The sequence below is a fragment of the Athalia rosae genome, chromosome 3 (assembly GCF_917208135.1).
Source record: "Athalia rosae chromosome 3, iyAthRosa1.1, whole genome shotgun sequence".
NCBI lineage: Eukaryota > Metazoa > Arthropoda > Insecta > Hymenoptera > Athaliidae > Athalia > Athalia rosae.
Window position 1 is genome coordinate 8,003,805 of NC_064028.1, and position 20,422 is coordinate 8,024,226.

Here is a 20,422-nt window from a genome sequence, read left to right on the forward strand (position 1 = left end):
ATCGGATCCTCGCGCTTAACGAAGTCCTCGCGATGAGGAGAAGCAGATGGAGATATATATATATACGGAGAGAGAAAGTTCACCGGAATTATCGAACTTCCAGTTAAACAATCAGCTTTAGGTGCGATGACGACGGGACGGATGAACGAACGCCCTGAGGTTTCATGACTGTTCATCTCGCTTAATTGATTTAATGGGTCCTTCTGGCTTTGGTTGGTTGGTTGGTTGGTTGGTTGGGTCGTCGACGGATTGCCGTTTCGGTGCCCCGGGGGCGTCGGGCGCGGGAGAGCCAGTCGTCACCTCGCCTCTCTCCGCAGCAGTTCCAATTCCAAACGAGACGACGAGGGATCGGAGGACTCTCCTGCTCTACTCTCTTGTCAGAAGTACGAGCTTTACGGATACGGTACATGTGTCTCTTCGCATAGGCGGTTCGTTGTCTCTCTCTCTCTCTCTTCGCCCCGTCCCTGAAGCGTATAAACGCGCGCGACGCGATGGCCCTCGAGAGCAAAGAGAAACAATACCCCTCTTCTCGAGAGGATAATGATGGGGAAAATTGTTAGTTTGTTACGCCTCGCAGTGATCGGGGAGAGTGTAGGTTAGGCGCAAGCTATGCCCTTTCGTGTATAGCTTATAACAACGTTGGTAATCACTGCTTTCCACTCGACGCCCGAGTCCCCGCCATCCTCCCCCATTGTTGTCCTAACCAAGGGCTTTCGAAAACTTACGCCCCCGTCGCACTGCTCGCGTTGCTCATCTTACCTTTTTTTTTTTCTTTTCATTGTACGTCGGACGCACACCGTGTTTACGGATTATTCTTTTTTTTTTTCTTACGCGCTCTTCGTTATTTTTACCATTTTCATTAATTTTTTATTCGTCGCATATGTGCGATATCGATTGATGTCAATTTGAGAAAAAAATCCGCTTCTTGAAACGCTGGTTCGAGGAATGTTTTGCGTCAAATGTTTCTTCTCAGCTTTTTTGTTTCGTTTAGAAAAAAAAAAAACAACATTCGGAAAAGGTGCGAGGGTGTCGTCTCAGGGTCATTTCGTTTCTCCCCGATGGACGCGGTTGTTTGCTCTAAAAAATATCTCAAATTCCACACAATGACAGAAAGGTTACAGCTGTTCCTGTTCCGTATAAAGAGATGAATAGAATTTCGAATTTTCCATTATACTTTGTTATAACACCCATATACTTAGGTGGTAGGTAAGGCGTAGTATTTCTAGCTCTTTGCTGGGGTACGTAGCGTCGCGTCGCCTTGCGTCTCGCCTCGTTCTCATGTAGGTATAGAAAAAAAAATACGTATACGTTATACCTGTATGTATGTAGGGTCTGATTTCAAACCGAAAATCTACCGGGTTTAAACTGGATTCAGCATTCTTCCATTCTGAAATTTTCCTGTTTCTTTCTGATTTCTTTGTATTCTGCGTAACATATATATTTTTCTTCTATCCCTCTTTAATAACCCGAATATTATCTTGGGAGATTCGTGAACGAAAAAATGTAATATGAATACATAATGTAAAATTCGAAAGTTAATATGTTGGTTTTTTATTCTTATTATAATTATAATTTATCTGTTCGTTATAACTTACAGTTTTAGATTTATAAGTAATTGTTTTTTGCGTGCGTGTATAATGCATATTTGGGGTAAAAGGGGGAGGGATTTATGTTTTTTCGTTTCGCGTGTTTTGTTGTTTTATTTTATTTTATTATTCTTTGATTAATTATCATAATGAAGTATTCGAATAATCGTTAAGAGTCGATAATAATGATAATAAAAATAAGAAGATTAATAATAATAATAATAATTATAATAATCCATAACAATACAAATATAAAGGTTATACACTGTACATGTCGAATCCGCCATTGTTTGTCCAATCGAACCCTTCGGCTGAAAATCAACGCGTACGTACGAAGTCGATTCACAGTCGAAGGTTGAGAATTTTATTTTCAACGCTTTAATTCGAATAAATTTTCTAAATTCAATTACACCGCGTCGCGTGTAGTGAACACCTTTTTTGCATACTCGACACCCGAGGCGTCGAAATTCGCTATTACGTTCAGGGTGTTTTTTGGAAATTGAAATCAATTCAACATCGTTTTTTTGTATCGTATCGTTTTCAACTCGTGAATTTTTCGTGGCGGATCGCGTTTCAAAATTTCAACTATATTATAGTCAACATCTATTTACAATACGGAGACCTCGGGTCCCCTTTGATGGATATTTAAATATTATTCGTTAATTTTATATATTTTTTTTTATATATATATAAATGATGAAATGCAATTATTATACAATATCATAACATCGTTCCGCTACAATAGGAAATTTAATTTTTATATTATGTTTTTCCGAACTGTAGTTGCAACAATTTATACATATATGTATATATATAATATAATATATTATAATATAGATTAGTGAATTATCATAATTATCTGCGCTTATTTACAAGCAAAATATCATTGCATAATTTTTACTATTTACATCTTTACAATAATCTGCTGAATATTTTTAAAAATATGAAAGGACGCGATGTAATAGCGGCGATAAAATATTTCACCGATCATTCTCCAACCGTACGCGTGTGGAGGGTAATTAAAAATCGAAAATTTTAACGCCGCGTAGAAGGGGCGAAAAGAAAGATATCTCGATAACGATAATAATGGCGATAATAATAATAATAATAATAATAATAATAATAATAATTGTAATAGTAATAGTAATTTTATCGATGAAAATAAACCCGTAATTTAATGATAATCACCTTTGAAAATATACGGGTTAAACTCTGTCGGGTCAGAGAATAACCGTCAACGGTCGTCTGAATTCGTTCCCTACCAGTGCGGGGGAGGCTTGATATCCCGGATATTGTCCCATTTGGGGTGGCAGTAATCCAGATTGTCCCGATCCTGGATAGTAACTGTTCAGTCCTCCAGGACTGGCCGCGGACGACGTTGAGGTAGAACTGGCGCTCGACGATCCTTGTTCCGTTCGTTCGGCCTGTTTGCTCATGTCCGGCGATTCCGCCGGCGATCTACCAGGTCCTACCGGACTCGATTCTTCGTACAATTTGTTCGGTTCGTAACTCGTGCGGTTGTAATCCACCGATTTTTGGTCCATGTACATTTTCGACGACTCGAAGTACGCCTTGGTCATCGCCGAATCGAGATAACCCCGATCCAAATAGGACTTCGGACTCGAGTCCAAATACTTCGGATCCGAATACATGCTCATCGCCAGTGTACTCGGCGGCATGTAAGCTGCTCGGTATTTGTCCGCCTCCATCGAATACTTCATGGCGTCCATCGAACTCACCACCTGAAACCGACCAGACGCAGAGATTTTTTTCATTAATTTTGCTCGCCTCGGAGTTTTTTTTTTTTTTTTTCGAAAAGCGGTTCGATCGAAGTTCATTTTTGGTGCGTCGGACCGGACCGGACGAGACCGAGAAAAGGAACGAATCGCGAGTTTCGAGGGCATGGAAACCGAACCGACCGGATTTGATTTCTGATCTTTTTGAAGGAATTTTTTTTTTTTTTCCCTCCGCCTCGTATCGAAAGCCCGGAAGGAGTGGGTACGCTCGTGTGAAATGATCTTCTGCGGCACGAGCAGCGGGAGTCTGGCACCTTTCACCTTGATAATTGAACCGCCCCATGCTGGGAGATACTTTCAAGGTGTAGGACGACGTAACTGCTACCGATCCACACACTGTGCGCGGCGGCAGCGGCGGCGGCGGCGTCGGTTCGCTGGTTTTTTGGTCATGCTGTTAATTATAATCGTCCGTTAAAACGATGATGGTTACCAAACCCATTGACGTGAGTATTATACTTGCTATGAGGTATATTATAATAATATCTCCAACGCGCCGAGGGATTGCAGCGTCGATCAAACATACGGCGAAAAAAAAAAAACAAAGAAAAAAAAAGAAATCAAAGAAAAAAGAAAATACGCGAGTCACGCGCGCCTCGGGCCCTTCATTTCGAACGTATAAAATAACCAACCGATGACGTAATATATTATGCACGTTTCACTGTTCAAGTACATTTGTATATACGCTTTTTTTCTCTTTACATCTTCTCGATATTCAACAATTGGAATTTCTCTGGTAACGCAATTGAGCTTCTCTTACTTAGTTCGGTTTCGATCATTTTTATCAGGTGAAAATGAGATGCGATAAAATAACTGTCGGAGGTGAAAAGAATTGAGAAAAAAAAAGATATCGTCAGATTATTCGATAACCTGAAAATCGAATATGGTTGCAGAAAACGAATTCCGAGAATTATCAGCTATATATTTAATTCCTTTCTCATCATCTTTCAATTTATAAAACTCGAAATATCATTCGCACGATGCGGGCGAGAGAAAACGAGTTTTCAGTTTCATCTGTCACTCATTGGCTTTTATTTTGTCTTATTTTGTTTTTTTTTTTTGTTTTTTTCATGTCTTGGTCAAAAAATGAGAAGCCTAGAAACAAGCGCGACGCGAGAGGCTCATCTGTAGTCAAAATGAGACCGAAAAAAAATGCGAAATGTAGAAGTAGAGAAACGAAACGTGAAGCGAAAAATATTTGAAAAGGAAGAAAAAAAAGCTCCGCGGTTCCGTTTGGTTCGGTTCGGTTAACCGAAGCCCGTTTCTAATCTGACAATTCGTACGCTCGCGTTCCGCGCGCATCCTATACGCGGGTTATAATATATATAAATACGGCCCGGCTATATTATGTATAGCAAAAATCTTTTGTTAGATTGTTAAGCGGCTTTTGTCCTTTTGATTTACAACAAACGCGTACGCGTATATACGTATGCGACTACACAGGCTTACGCGCAGAGATGTATGGCTCGTATTTAAATATTAAAATTCCCGCGACGCGTCGTCGGAGTTGGTTTTCTACTTTTGCTCTCGCGCGGGGAAAAAAATTCGAAATCGATTACACATACCGATACGTTTCCACCCGTATACTCGTGTACGTGTATCAACCTACGGGTTTTACGACTAGCTTCGGATTTTGTTTTTTCCTCATAGGTAGAGGTATACACAGATATTAAAAAACGCGTGACAGAATCTTCACGTTTGTTTCGTTTATTTTTTTTTTTCTCCCCGAGTGGCACTGAAATGAAATACAGGCGAAAATAGTCTGCGACCGTGATCCGCTGCATCGAAGCAGACATAATAGGTATACACCGGTAGAGTGTAGCTTCTCACCTGCCGAGTCTGTCATCGCCGAAATATATTGAGACGTACAGTTCGGCATTATTTATAATTCACGCGGACTCTAAATTTTTATGCGATTTGCACAGCTCTCAGATTCTTTTTTTTTTGGATTCATTTCTTTCGTTTTTTGCACCGCGATCCTGGCGGCGCCAAATTTTTTTTTATCGCGCCACACGTCGCCGTAATCAAAATTTCACCACCCGTTCGGAATTTCGGCTTTTTTCTCTCCGTCTGCTTCACCGTCGTCATCGATTTTTTTTTACCGTTCATTTAAATTTTCTACGCGAAGCGATTATTCATTATCGCAGGCAATATTTATGACTGTATATATGTATATTGTTTGCCGATGTGTATTGATACAGACGCGGTTTTTTTCCAAATTCTTCTCGAAATCGATGTAAAATCGGGTCGAACGTATTTGAGTAGTCGTATAATCTAGCGCGCATTGTGCTCGTTTGAAAAATAAAAGAGTGACGAAGCGAAACAAAAAGTATTAGAATAAGAAGAAGAAGAAGAAGAAGAAGAAGAAGATGGAAGTGAAAGAGAGCGAACGGATGAAAATACTGGAACGTAACGAAGGTAAAAGGTTAATAATTCTTCTGGGATTGTGTGCGTACGCCGTACACGTACACGGATTTTATATAAAAAAGTAGAAAAAGCTCACCTGCGCAGGTGCAGCAAGACCGGCAGACATCGCGGCGGCTGATTGCTGTGCGGCAGCAGCAGCGGCGGCTGCCATACTGGCGGCAGATAATGTACCATAAGCTGCTGCGGGACCGTAATAGGAACCCATGCTAGCTTGTCCCATTCCACCGGCCATTCCTGATGAGACCATGAAAATGAAAAAGAAATTATTACTCAGGATTGAGAATATAAAATTCATGTAATACAATCCACGACCGTATAGACTATGCATATTATGCACGGTCGAAAGTATTAGACCTATTCCTCTCATTGGAAATGATAATATAATTCTTGAAATACTTTTGAATAATTCGACAGGCTAAAATTGTGTCCGATTCGGGCATAATTAGATCCGTAATTGGAATGGAATATTCTTCGGCTAACGATAAGAGACAGAATGATCTCCTTCCATAATTAATCGAGCTTTGATATTCGATTTTTTTTTTTTTTTTTTTTCAAATCCTTGAATGTGGAATCAGCCGAATCTGCGGATATTTCTGATGTACTAAAAAACCCCACTATACCGTTAAAAACCATGTGAAAAATGTTGATTTTTGGGCCACGAATGACGTTTTTTTTAACGCGAATCCGTCGACTGGATTAGATTACGACCGACACGAATCAAGATATCTCAATTTTTGATCCGAGAATGGAGGAGAAATTGTAACGGCAGTATACGATAATCGAAAGAGGCTAATCGGGATGCAGTTGCGAATAGCCTGTAGCATATCGCAAGATGAGAAAGTTTACGATAAATTTCATATAAATAAGAATAGCGTCTAATGTGGCTTCGTTACATCCGTGTGATATGATATAAAGGGAGTAACGGTGATCGCGTTGAATCGTCGATAAAGTGTCGATTCGAACCGAAGAAGAAGAAAAATTCACGTGTAAAATATCGTACGTTAACGCGGGTATATATACATATATATAATAATCTCTCATTGCGTCAATCATAAATCTCACGTTATACATACACGCATATATTCAGTTATGTATAATGAAGGGACTTGACGCCAATCATTCTCTAATTCTGTATAGTGTATATCGTACGATCTCCAGTCAGCGCGATCACCTCTATCTTCTCACATATAAGTTGAAAAATATATATATCCTCCCTGTATATATACGTATGTTTGAATCATGTACAGATGGATGTATATACCAGGTATATATTTACTACATGGGGCCAAACGAGCCTTGAGTGACGTCTACACGTGATCGTTTCTGATACCTATATACGCGATCGGAGAATCATCGTCGCGTCGCGGTCTCTAAAAGGTATGTAACGATAAACGTACATATACGACGGCCAAACACATACGTATGTGTAAATAAATATACGATTCGTCGAATTATATATTCGCTATACAAATACAGACAGAAAAAATAGAATTAAAAAAAAAAAAAAGACATTTTGATACCACTATATACGCGACGCGATAAATGTTAACAATTTTCAATCGACATTGATGGTGTTTACGCAAAATATAGTACATATTCCATCGTACGTTAGAGCGTATATTTATATTATTTACGGAGAGAAGAATGAAAAAATATTAAACGAAATAATAACGAAATATCTTTTTAATTGCCGACGTTGTAATAAATTATTGTTGTATAGTGCGAATAGATCGGGGAGATAATTACGATGATAATGATAATAAATTAATGTCGAATATAATTTGCAGTTTCGTAGAATTGAATATGTACCTGTTACACAGATAAAGTATATAATTAAAATGGACATCGATCAGCGGCAGCAGCGCGGGTTCAATTTATAGTCTCACAGAAGCTGATCGTCTATCGATCGATACATCGTATATCATATATCTGTGTCTATGGCGAGTCGTTTACCAATACAATGAAAATTTTTTAATTAACTTTATATCGATGTATTTCGCGAGCGAGCGAAATAAACGATTTTCTTCCGATAGGCGCGAGTCTTTAATTAAATAGAAATTAACTGCGAGTATGTAGCAACTGTACACCGTCTTTGTAGTGTACATACGTTATTGTGTCGCATATGTGCATATATGTATACTGTGGTTAGATACGTGTGTACTTTTCATTGTCATTTTTTTGAAAAAACCTGCCAAATGTCACCTTGCGATGCGGTGATTTTTATATTTTGTAATAAGTACTATACATGTGTACGTGATTATGATACTTGTTATCGTATGATATTGCTGCAGTACAATAAGATCGGAATTAGAATCAAGCGAACGTCTCTTGTCATTTTAGAGAATATCATTCATTCGTTCATTCATTCATTCATTCATTCATTCATTCATTCATTCGCCCATTCGTTATTGAATGTTTCTACGCTATGTGAAATTGTATTGTAACTGGAATAATCGCGATATAAGATACAAACGGAATAATATCGCACCGAGTTTTTTCGCGATGCCAACACACATCCACGTTGCTCCTCTTTTATTGTTTCGTTATTTTGACGTTTTATTGTTCTTTTTTTTTTCGCAATTGTTCGACTCCTTGTCAGTCAGTGGAGTTTATTTTCTTTGTCGCATCTTTACACCGACGTGATCACGACACTATTCTCGAAACGGGTGAAACTCGAATTTCAAAAAATTATTTCTCTCGTATATCGTGCAGCGCGATATTTATTGCGAATCGTTGAGATTTATTTAAAACAGTAGCGTGCATTGTCCCGCGCACGTACGTATAATTGAGATATTATTATACGTAGAGTCGAGGGGCGAATTCCGTATACTTTAATCCTCCTTATTTCAGAGGAGGAGTCTTATTCCAACCCCTCTATACGCGTATATACACCGTACACGTATAAATAGCATCGGGATGGGCAAACCCCGCATTGCCGGAGGCTCATTGCTTCGCGACATGCGAACATAAATTTTAAAACACCGGCGTTATATTATTTATTAGATTGTTTTACCACGCACAAATTATCGATCCCGTGTATTGCCGCGAGTACGAAAGACACGGAAAGACTCGGACGCAACGCCCCGCTCGATTTACTTCTTTTTTTCTTTTTTTCTTTTTTTTTTTTCTAATATTTTCAATCACTAACGAACTATCTTTTTGCAAAATCAAATGAACGGAGAGAGAAAGAGGAGAATTAAGGAATTAGAAGAAAGAAAAAAAGGAACGACGAGCTACACAATGAGTCTGGCGATTGAAATTCAAATTCAATATGTGTATATTTATTTATTAATCACAGCTATCGGTCGGATCGCGGTTTGATTAATTATAACGCAAATTAGATTGCGAAGTTCTTTATTTGGATGATATGTATATATCGCATGTAGCTACGTACCTACTCCGAACACAGCTGTGTAATAACAAACTTTCGCCTCTTACAATTTCGTGTCGCGTGTCGTAAACATTTAAGTCAACTATTCCGATAAATTTTTGATTAGTTTGTTAAAAATTCGGTTTTTCAAGCACGCCTACGTGGAAACGGAGATGGCACTCGATAATTAGTCGCCTACTCATTATACCCGATTTTACACACCGTCGGTTATTCAATCTCAATAATATTTTTCTACAAAAACTCTTTAACCCCGACGAAAAATTTGTCAAACATTCTCTGCATGATTTTTCCTTTCATAATCAACGTAGTTTCGAATCTCCGGTTCATAATTGTCCGGTGTACGTACCATCCGGTTGCAGAGGTGGAAGTTTAACGACCGCGTATTATAATATCGATCGGTTTCTTTCTTTTTGTTTTTCTATTGGACTCTTTTTTGAACAATTAATGCAGAGCACATAGTGAAGGAAGAAAAATGAAAAATGAAAAAATGAAAAACTTGAACACTGACCGCGTGACAATCGTTCTCAAGGTCGGCATTCATTTTTTCATAGCTTCGATTGGTTTTCTTTTTCAATTTTTATTCACTGGACCTTTTGCACGATTGTGTAACGATGAAAAACAAGTAGTCAAAGATCTGCATCGCGTATAGCCCTCGAATAAAATTGAACCAAATAATAAACCTGCCCGCTCAAGGACAAATCTGCACACCGATGCACAGCTTGTACACGTTATTACACCGAATTATACACTTCTCCGCGTAGATATACAGGACATTGCAAATTAATTAATCGCTAAAATTACCCCCAGGCACGTGCCGAGTACACGTATATACATATATACGGTCGGAGACACTTTGGACTTATGCAGTTTTAGATTGTCGATAAAAACATGGCATACGTAATCGGACACGGTCGACATAAAAGTGACAATGAATTTTTTTTGCTTCTCATTTTTAATCGTGATCGTCGAGAATCCTGAGTCGACGACCGCGGAGCACGAGGATATACGACGAAGTTACATCATTCCGAAAATAAAAGGAAAAGAAAAATGTAAAGCAAACCTCGCGTCGCGTGCGTGTCTCTTTTTCCCAAGCTTGAGATTATACCAGGAAACACCAAGATTTTGTTACAAGAATTTCAGCGCGAACTCGATAATAAAGATTCTTACCCGCTCTGAGGGCGTCCATTGGTACACTGGGGTACGGGATGCTGTAGGGATATCCTTCTTTTCTGAGAGTTTTTGGTTTTCTCCTCGGTCTGTATTTGTAGTCGGGATGTTCCTTCATGTGCATCGCCCTGAGCCTCTTCGCCTCGTCTATGAATGGGCGTTTTTCGTCCTCGGTGAGCAATTTCCACTCGGCTCCTGTAAACAGAGAAAAAAATATTCTTCGTTCGTCAACAAATTAAGAGGAAAATTCCGACTCGACGATAATACAACATGGAAATTCGAGAACTCTTTTCAACCGCGAGTCAGCGGTCATTGTGGATAATTAAATTCGTAAAGTTATATACGTGTACTTCGAAATAATCAACCACGTTATACGTATACGTAGGGAGATTAATTATTGCGACAGAATTGACTCTTGGCTCATGGCAGTTGTTAACCTCGTGCCGCACATATACGTATGCATACCCCACACGACGTTATAATACACGCGTAACTTTTGCGAATATACAGGAGCGCGGGGGTGCAGGTAATGGTAGAAGGGGAGAGGGTTTGGCGAAGAGACGAAAGGGGTTACAAGGGGAGAGAAAGGGGGAAAGTGGGGGGGGGGGAGGGGGTGCGAGGGGGTGGGCCTGGTGCCGGTGTAGTGAATATGTTGAGTTAGTCATTGTTTCGTCAAGAATTAATTACCAGTTGTTGTGGAATATGAAACAAAGCTCCGGAGAGCTGGCATCTAATAGTATATATACTGTAGTGCGGGGTAGGTAGAAAGGTTGGAAGGTAGAAAGGATCGGTATAGGAGGTACCGCCGCCGCCACCACCCTTGCTCTTTGGTGGTGGAACACGAACAACTCCGCTCGCTGGAACAGCTTCGCAGTTGCGCCAGGTACAAAACGACAATACATCGGGGTGCGCCGTGTACAGCGGGTACGACTACTGGAGCCGCGTGTATAAAGCTGTACCACCTCCTCCATCTCCATCTCCATCTCCATCTCCTACTTCTCTTCTTTCTCGTTTCCACCGACTACCCCTTCTAACACTCGTAGAAACAACGATTCTATATATGTATGTACCGATATTGTACCAGCGTTGCGATTACGACTACGATGACGACAAATTCGCGTTTCTGTTCGCATTATTCTCTCTACCTTGTACGTTGTATATACGATACGATGTTCCGTTATTCGACCGGGTCAAAGAATCCTAGAATATTCTAACTATTATTGCGACAATGTCCGATTGCTTTGAAATGAACCGGTTAATTTTTCCGAAATTTCGCGCAAAAGTTTACTTTCCGCTCACACGTTCCGGAACCACCCCTATTATTCGCTTCGGCGCTCTTCAGTCTCCGGAAGAGGTAAAAAAAAAGGGTTTGATTCTCAAAAACCGATTTCACACACATGATCAAATTTGAAATTCATGTTTCCTGTGTGGAAAAATTCAAGCTCGGCGAGGAAATTAAAAGCCAAGATTACACCGTTACGATATTTCGCATCGGCGATGGCCGCGTATGCAGGGAAATCTAGTTTGCGTGGAAAACCGGAGATATTCAAATGTGTGCGTTTCTGCATTTATTTCACAGTTTATCCAATCGATACGCGTTTTCTCGGTTGAATGGAGCGCGTAGGTGTTTGTTTAGAACAAAAGCTATCTGGGCTTCCCTTGGCGGCGTACAACCGGGCACCGCAATATACGCGAATAGAAAACGCGCGTACAGGACGTCGCCGCCTCCGCAGTGTTTGCATTTTATAGGTACAGGTCGTACGTATACATATATATACATGTATAAATGTATATGCGGGGTACGTACGAAATCTCGACTTTAGTATTTTCGCGTGCTTTAGCGGCCGCGGAAGCAAAGCTGCTCGGAGTAGAGAAGAGAGTGGAAACCGCTAGGAGTGCAGAAGCTTGCGGCACAATGGCGGCTGCTTTCTAACGCTTTCGTCGCCGCACCGTTAACAATGCCGTTTATTTAACATCGTTTAATAGTACAAAGGCTGTTAATTAATGAACGCGAAAATAATAATAGTCGACAGCCGCCGTGTATAAAACCGTGTACGTACGTACGTCCACCGCGTTCCAACCCCCCCGCAACCGCTCCCCTGCGTGTGTACGAAAATCTGACGTGCAAAAATTTCACGATTACATATGTAGCATCGAATTACACGACCTCGAATCGGAAATCGAACGATTCGTTCGTCGTCGGGGAAAAAAAAAATATATACCCCAACCGAAATCGCGTCAATTTTACCCTCGTGAAGATAATTTCAGGGAAAATATTTTCTATTTTTTCAACATCCATCGTACCATCCCTACGCGTATTCCGCGTAGGACCAGGTGACGATGTACTCGGGGTTTCAGGGGATGACGATGAATTTTTTTTTTTCTCGGTAAAAGAAAAAGACGGGGGAAAAAATTGTCCGTACCTACGGGAGGTTCACGAAGTATATACGTATGTAGGTACGTGGGGGGGAAAAAAAAAGAATCGGATGTATATGTATTCCGAGAGAGAGAATTGAGATCGATGTTGCGAGCGGGGATGATCGGGTATTCCATTCATTCGTTCGTTCGTTCATTCGGTCATTCATTGGCTTTAGTCGTTTAGTTCCAGAAGGTGAGTTTCACCGATTAGGTATTAGGTATTAGGTATTACATGGCTTTCGGGGGTAGGCGATGTAACTGCCGCCGCCGCTGCCGCCGCGCCCGATGTTAACTGAAACGACAAAGTTTAGGGTACCGAAAATTGCTGAACCGGAGAATGAAACGACGTTCTCAGGTCTTACGCTGGATTAAACCCGATTCTATTATTGCCGAAGATTTTTGTCCCCCGCTCTCGATCCTCCTTTACATTCGCGCATAATACCACCGTACGTATACATCTTCCTATCTATCCAACGACCAACGGCAAAATCTCCAAACAATTCCACAATCTCATTATTCATTTAATTCATCCCTCGTTGTACACTGCCTAATTATCTTCCCAACTGATACCCGAGTTGAACGAGGAGATGAATGAAAATATCCGAAATACAGATCCTTCTCCGGATCTTCAACTTCAACTTGTTTTTTTTCATTTCGTATAATATTTAGATCATTTTTTTTTTTCTTTTTTTTTTCACGAAACTTCACGTCCCGCGCCAGGAGCTTCTGCAGTACATAGGACTTGAAATAGTATTTAGGGATGAATGCAGAGTACACGGTACTGATATGAATAATTTATAAACTCTTTAAAAAAGACTACTATATAATACCGATCATTCGGGCTCGTGAAATAGACATTATGAGAAGTGGTGCAGATCGTCGGTACCGTGTGTGGAGAGAAAAAAAAAAAAAAGAAATAGGGGAGATTCGTCTGCTGACGGGGATCCTATATATATGCGAAAAAAAGAAGGATGTTACAAGGACCGTATTACAGGCGCGTATCAGCCTGTGCGACTATGAAGGATATATTATTTGCTCGTGATCTTTCAAAAGACGCGTGCGCGAGCGCTATAATTTTTCATTTTAATAATATGCGGGTTACGTTATTGCGTGCTAAGATCGTGTCCTTTCTACAACGGGAGATTTGTATATCCTGCGGTGAGAAAAAATGAAGTAGCCAGGATCTAATAATAATTCCGATTTATAATCGTGGGGGTCTTTTCAACGAATTCGTATAGCGGCTAGCTGGAATTATTTATTCACCACGTGATCGTCTCGAGCGACAGGATCGGGATTCCGAGGACAACCATCCCGTCTTTTCTTTTCTTCGGTTGTCCGCCGTACAGATCGGACGTATTCGTTGACGAATTATTCCGGAATGAATTTCACGACGCGCAATATTAATTCGTTGGACGGTAGCAGAAAATAATTAGCGAACATTCGAAAGCTGTGATTAGTTCGGTTGGTCTGGAAAGGGATAATAAAAGGGAAAATGAAAACTCACAGGAATGAATAATATTCGGATGGCTTACCGAGTCTTTTCGATATTTCGGAATTGTGCATCTTCGGATTCTCCTGGGCGATCTTTCGCCGTTGCAGCCGTGACCATACCATGAATGCGTTCATCGGTCTCTTTATGTGATCTTCTTGGATTTTCTTGTTGGCCGCGTTCATGGGACTCCCCATGGTCATGCCCATTGGACCACCGCCGGCACCACCGGGCGGTGAAGCACCAGACATACCCTGCATACCACGGAATGTCTCCGTAAATCCTCCGTCGCACATCGCGCCGCCGGCTCTGAAATTTCAAGGATTCATCAGCCCGGATTTCGATGAAAATTAGTTTTTAAATCGATCCATAGATCATCCGAAGGATTCGGACTCGTCCTCCTTCTGCATCGAAGAATGAAAAAAAATAGCGAAGTCTCGGAATTTCCGTCACTAGAGCAAATTTTGATATCGCACTCGTGAAATGTTAAAACACATACGATATTACGTTGTACCGGCAATGGAGACGAGGACTTTTTTGGGGTGGATTTTTTTTTTATCGCCCCGCAGGAGCGCCGCGCGTAACCCTCGAGTGTTGTTCAAACGAGGACTAATAGATATAGACGAGAGTTTAGGGCGGCGGAACCCCCGCTGGGATTTTCTAAAGACCCCGAAACGCAACATCGCGTTTTGGGACCGTGAATTCGACGCAGAAGAGATTTCGAATACCAACACTTCGCGTGAATAAACACCGCAGTCGATAATAATATTCCACTATCGCTTCTCACTCCCCAGAGATTTCAATTTGTTGAATCGCGGCGCGAGGCGAAGTCCTCTTTCTCTTCCTTCGCGAAATTTTTTCGGGAGAAAATCCATGGAAAAAAATTTAAGAATTACGTACTTATATTCTTACCTCATAAAATGGCCGGCGGCCCGTTGATGCAAATCGAGCTCAATTTTGCAGCCGTTTTTGGGACACTTCCTCTAATTGACTCGAGTTCAATTATTTAACTAATTTTTTTCTTACGAAAAAATTCAGTAGATTGTTCGAATATCGAACTACTTTACGATTATTGTCACTGAATTTCTCATTTAGAAAAGAGGAGAGGATTGAAAGAAAAATTTTTTAATCACCAAAACTCAAACCACTCAATCAAATCCGGATACTTCCGGTCACTGTTCGAATATTGGTTCTTTTCTTCAGAATTGCTTTCGTTCAATTTCACTATGCGATTACTTCGTGTTCACAATCCTTCGATCGGAGCCTCTCGGTTTATAAACCGACTACCATAATTGACAAACTGTCCAAAGTCGAGGGCAGTGTTCAACGACCGTAGAAATTGTCGTCCCTCAAAATATCCTTGACGAGGCACTGCGCCCTTCGAGGTTTATAAAAAACCCAATGTTATTTATGTTCAATAAAGATTAAAATTATTTATTTATATTTCGTTGCTCGAGTTTAGAATATTTTCGTTATCAACAGTGTCGTGCGATTTATATGAATAACAATGAATAGAACGAATGTGCGTACACGTATATGTGTATGGTTCATACGTATATTGTATACAATATGAGTTGTTTTATTCTTGAATGTTGTTTTTTTTTTTCTTCTTTTTTCTTTATTATCTATTCCTCTACTCAAAAATGCGTCTATATATGTGGGTATGTATTATGTGTGTATATATGTATTATATTAATTAAAACGCACAACGAAGTGACGGTAGTTCTCCGCAGACGGTGTGTTCGGAAATGCAGTAAACCGTCGGGCCAAGAGTTGATCCTTGGAGCAACTATCGGTTTTTACCCCCACCGCAACAATTTCTGGAAGGTGAAATGGACCAATCGGAGAACGGTAGGCGTGGCCTCGCGTCGAGAGGGATTCGGAGGACGCTATCCCATTGGCTAATACCGGAATAGACCTCCTTGCCCCTCTTGAGAGGAACCGACGAGTGAAAATAGAGATACGTGGTAACAAATGTCGCGCACGTTACCTTTTCGGTACAGTAAGAAGAATCTATTGTAACTTCGTGTTGCTGTGGGCGCGCACAACCAACGTAGCTTCTGCTCCTGGTTCGAAGAGTACGAGAGAGAGGAGGATAAAAAGTAAGAGGGAATCGGAGAGAGAGAGATGATCGGAAAAAAGGGGAGGGGAAAAAAGGGGGAGGGGTAGTGGGAGGAGTAATAAATGGAAACACTTATAATACCTACCTACCTTTCTTCCTACCTACCAACCAAATAGGTTGGGAGAAAAGATCAGTCCATTCGGATGGGTTTTGGTCAAAAACCGCAATTTCAGACTCGCGGCGGATACTCGAAAATTGCATCGACATGGGCTCTTCGTATGGGCCAGGAACATGAGACGAAACGATTACTTTGAATGCTGAATTAGTTAATGAATGAATTTTGGGAACGTTCAAATTCGGTCAGCCCTTTTTTTGGAAACTTCGAGTTTCAAGTTTATTATTCTGATACAGATATGGTTCAGAACAACCGAAAATACATGTAATACATGTCAATCCACGAACGTGACAACTTATGTAGAAAAGAAGCAATCGACCTGTTTCGCCGTCGGATGCTACCATCCTCTCATTTCCTTCGAGCCGTTCCGCGACATCCTTCTTGCGGTCTCATCTTCGTCAGTTTACGTAAGTCGCGTCGTTACGTTTTCGAAAGCAGATGGCGATTCAAGCCGAAGCGACAAACTTCGACTTCAATTGAAAAGTAGGTGACGCAGTTTCAGTCTCCCAATTGTCGAGGGTGATTAAAATTTTATGGACACTGAATCGTCATCCCTTTCGAATTTTTAGGATCCGCACGACACTCGTGTATCGCAACACGTGAATCCCTAATTTCTTGCACCCCCGTAGCTACTCGCGTTACGCGTCCTGCAGTATACGCTTATAATACAAATTCAGACAATATGTTTTGTCTCACTCCGAACCACCCCATATACACACACAGTCGATTTGAATCACGTGGGGATTGAATATAAGGGTCATATAATTCCACGACGCATGCTGCACCCCTAATGCCTTGGCTACTCGCAACAAACCGAGGGCTTCGTCCCCGACTACGTATATCGGTTTTTTTATTCCTACATACGATTCTTCTCTTGCTTTCTTTCGAATCGCTGTCACATTGATATCTTCCCATTGAAATACGCACTCCTACGTAATTGAGAACTATACTCTTCGAGAACCAACAATTTGGCACTAGGTATTCTCGATTGTATAGACGAACAGTGAAATGAATTCGGTGAAGAAAATAGTCCGAAACAGTCGAGAATCATGAACAGAGAATTCATCGCTGCCTTTTCTTCGAATTCGCAACATCCTCTTCACCATATTGTCTTCGTACGAACGTTCGAATAACGTGCGTTATAAAGTACTGAATCCGATTTCGGAATCGTACGGTGCGGAGTACGGTACGAGGATAGGGATGTATCATATAAATGAGACGGAGCGTCGTTGTCGGACACGTGCCGTGGTTTGAATATAACCCATACAGGGTTGAAAATTATGCCTCGGTGCGGCTCGCTACCCCCATACCCCCGACGCCGCCGCCAGTTTTTCACCCGATGGTGCAGCATTTCGTACCAGTCGATATAAGTCCGGCTGTTCCTCCTAATTACCTGGCACCGGCGGCTACTTCACTCGGTGTTTGATGTTGATCCCGGCTATAGTATTCATTATGCGCACGATTGAGCTAAGGCCCGCTTAACCTGATTCTAATACCTGAATCGCAGAGCTGGCTGCCGCTGTTGCTGCCGCTGGGAATGGGACTGCGAGCCCTTATAGCTGTCTGTTACACATTGTGTTCCGTATTATGTGCGCCACACATAGCTACCCCGCTCGTACGTACGGGTGTTCATTTTATGTGTTGTACATCGATGCCCCCAACTCGGTACCGTACGGACTGCAGCCGGGCAGGGCAACACGGACCTGTGCAACAAACGGTAGATTTGGGAGGAACTCGAATTCGTTTTAACCTCATCGACAATTACTGCCAACTATTATTGTGTACCGTACGCAAGTACACGGATGGCTGTATAGGCTCGACATTGAAGGAAAAAAACATAGATGTTCCCGCGTAGTTAGTTTTCAACGATAGACATTCATGAGAAACTTTGTTCGGGAGTGATGTAGACAGTCGGCTGTATGAATTGCCGCGTGGAATGTCTAGAGCGTCATAATTATGCCGTGTCTTTTGTTCTCTCCTCTGTACTGTTTTTTGTTTTTTTTTTTTGTTTTTTTTTATCCTCTCCATCTTCTTTTCTTCCAGTCGGGAAATGGGAATTCGGTCGCTCGGAATCCAAAAATCGAATCGCCGGTGATTCGACGCGAACCGATTCCGCCGTAGTTCCGTAATGTAATTTATATTACGGTAATTCTCTTCGTACAAACAGCTGGTACAGCGACACAAACATTGACAAAGGGCGTTTTAAGGTCCTTAAGAAATGAGTAATCCTCGCAAATCTGTCTGTAAATTAAGGATCAGCCAGTATTACCGACCAGCCGAAGATATTGCGGACAGTTCACGACACCCGCAGGTTCAACTTTATCTCTGAGAAATTTCAACGGTCAGCGGCGCAATATAGCCAGAAGCTGTTCCTCTGCTCATCCAGCAGCAGGACATTTGTTCGATCCTTCCCGCCTCCCGTCGAGGACCTTCGCAGGACGTATATATCTGTATATATATATATACACGCTTTACAAGGGGGGGAGAAAGACTCGCGTCGTCCTCTTTTCGCATTGTGTACGAATTAGCTGGTGGCCATACCCACGGGATACGTTCTCCTGTATATACGTCTTCAAGGACCCAGCAGGTGTTCAGAAAAACCCCCATCGTCGTATTCGATGATGTGCCCTGAAACGGTTGCTTCGAAACGCCAAACCATAATCAAATCTGTTTCTAATTTTTTCTCTGTTTTGTTTTCTTTTTTTCTTCTCCTCGACCGAAAATGTATGCGCGGTTCGGAGGTCGGCTCATTTGAGGAAAACGTGTATATATAGGCTGAGAAATCCACGGATATTTATGGTATAACGTAACTCGTGTGTTACCGTGAATATTTTTCTACCGTACACGCGGCAGATGTTTCCAAGTACGTACAACTAGTTGGAATTCCGCGAGTCGAGTGTCAGCTAGGAGGGACTCGTTGAGACGGTGCCGGTGGAAGGTGACATTGTTTCGTTGAGTTTGAAAGGCGCAGGTGTCGTTGTCCGTACAATGGGACAATAGTTTGCCACCAGTAATCCTCGCTAGTCTAACTTGAGGCTTTGTACTCCGGGGTGGCTACGGGTGGATATATAATAACAAGACCCAAAATTTGGCTCGTAGTTACCACCCACCCGTTCCCTCTCCTAATTTATCGACTTAATTTCCAAGTACGTAAACCCCTTGTCCGTTCCGAGATCGCACTTTGTACGCAGGGCAACGTGAATTTTTCTTCGAATCGCCGAGTTTTTTTTTTTTTTTAGTTGATATTTTATCGAACAAATTAGAAGCGAGAAATGTTTTTTTCTTTTTTTTTTTTTTTTTTGTCACACCGTTTTTCCGTTACGTCAAACGCAATGTTCGTTTCGAATATAATAATACGAAACACAACTTTCTTCATTTATTCGTTGGTCTCGAGGAGACGCGCGCCCGGTTTGTCAGATTTTATTTAACAATAGATAGGAACGACGGGGTACCAGCCACCGCATCGAACGGTACAATAACCACCCCATATTATATAGATCCTTCGATACCTATAACGCGAGGACCCTGACCAGAAGGTCACAGGTGTGCCAAGTTTTAACATAACGCTTTTCTGCACAGTTTGCCACCAGCTGGTAATTAAAAATCCCGATACAATGGCGAACTTTGAGCCAAAAACTTATTCCTCATTGTCAGCTGTACGTAGAGATCATCTGGGTCAGGAATAATTACCGCGCAGGTACATCGTACACCAATACGACGGGATTTGTTCTTTCACTGTAAATTTTTGTCCACTCGAATCGTCTGGTTATTTATATTTTCAGTTTATTTTCAGATAGTTTCCAATCGCCGCTTTGCTGCAGTTGATGACCTTATAGAGGTGGTCGGTAATATAACTGTGTTTGTGCAGTTGGTGTTGTAGTAGGTGTTGAAGAGTATTATTCAAGGAGCGTCTG

At 41.4% G+C, this 20,422-nt stretch overlaps 1 protein-coding gene across 1 annotated transcript; it reads right to left on the bottom strand.

The window, feature by feature from the left end:
- Nucleotides 1-1,531: 1,531 nt before the first annotated feature.
- Nucleotides 1,532-16,023, bottom strand: LOC105689953 (transcription factor Sox-19a). The gene is made up of 5 exons (XM_012407349.2): nucleotides 15,184-16,023; nucleotides 14,315-14,580; nucleotides 10,365-10,559; nucleotides 5,883-6,040; nucleotides 1,532-3,328 (listed from the first exon to the last, which is right to left on the bottom strand). Exons 1-5 carry the CDS (start codon nucleotides 15,186-15,188, stop codon nucleotides 2,807-2,809), a joined length of 1,146 nt encoding a protein of 381 aa, XP_012262772.1. The 5' UTR covers nucleotides 15,189-16,023; the 3' UTR covers nucleotides 1,532-2,806.
- Between the last annotated feature and the right edge of the window lie 4,399 nt (nucleotides 16,024-20,422).

What these genes read in the sequence shown, in the direction of transcription:
- LOC105689953 (XM_012407349.2), bottom strand. An exon ending in CGAAATATCGAAAAGACTCG is followed by an intron (nt 10,560 to 14,314) that starts GTAAGCCATCCG and finishes CTCTGTTTACAG; the next exon opens with GAGCCGAGTGGAAATTGCTC. An exon ending in GTCTTGCTGCACCTGCGCAG is followed by an intron (nt 3,329 to 5,882) that starts GTGAGCTTTTTC and finishes GGTCGGTTTCAG; the next exon opens with GTGGTGAGTTCGATGGACGC.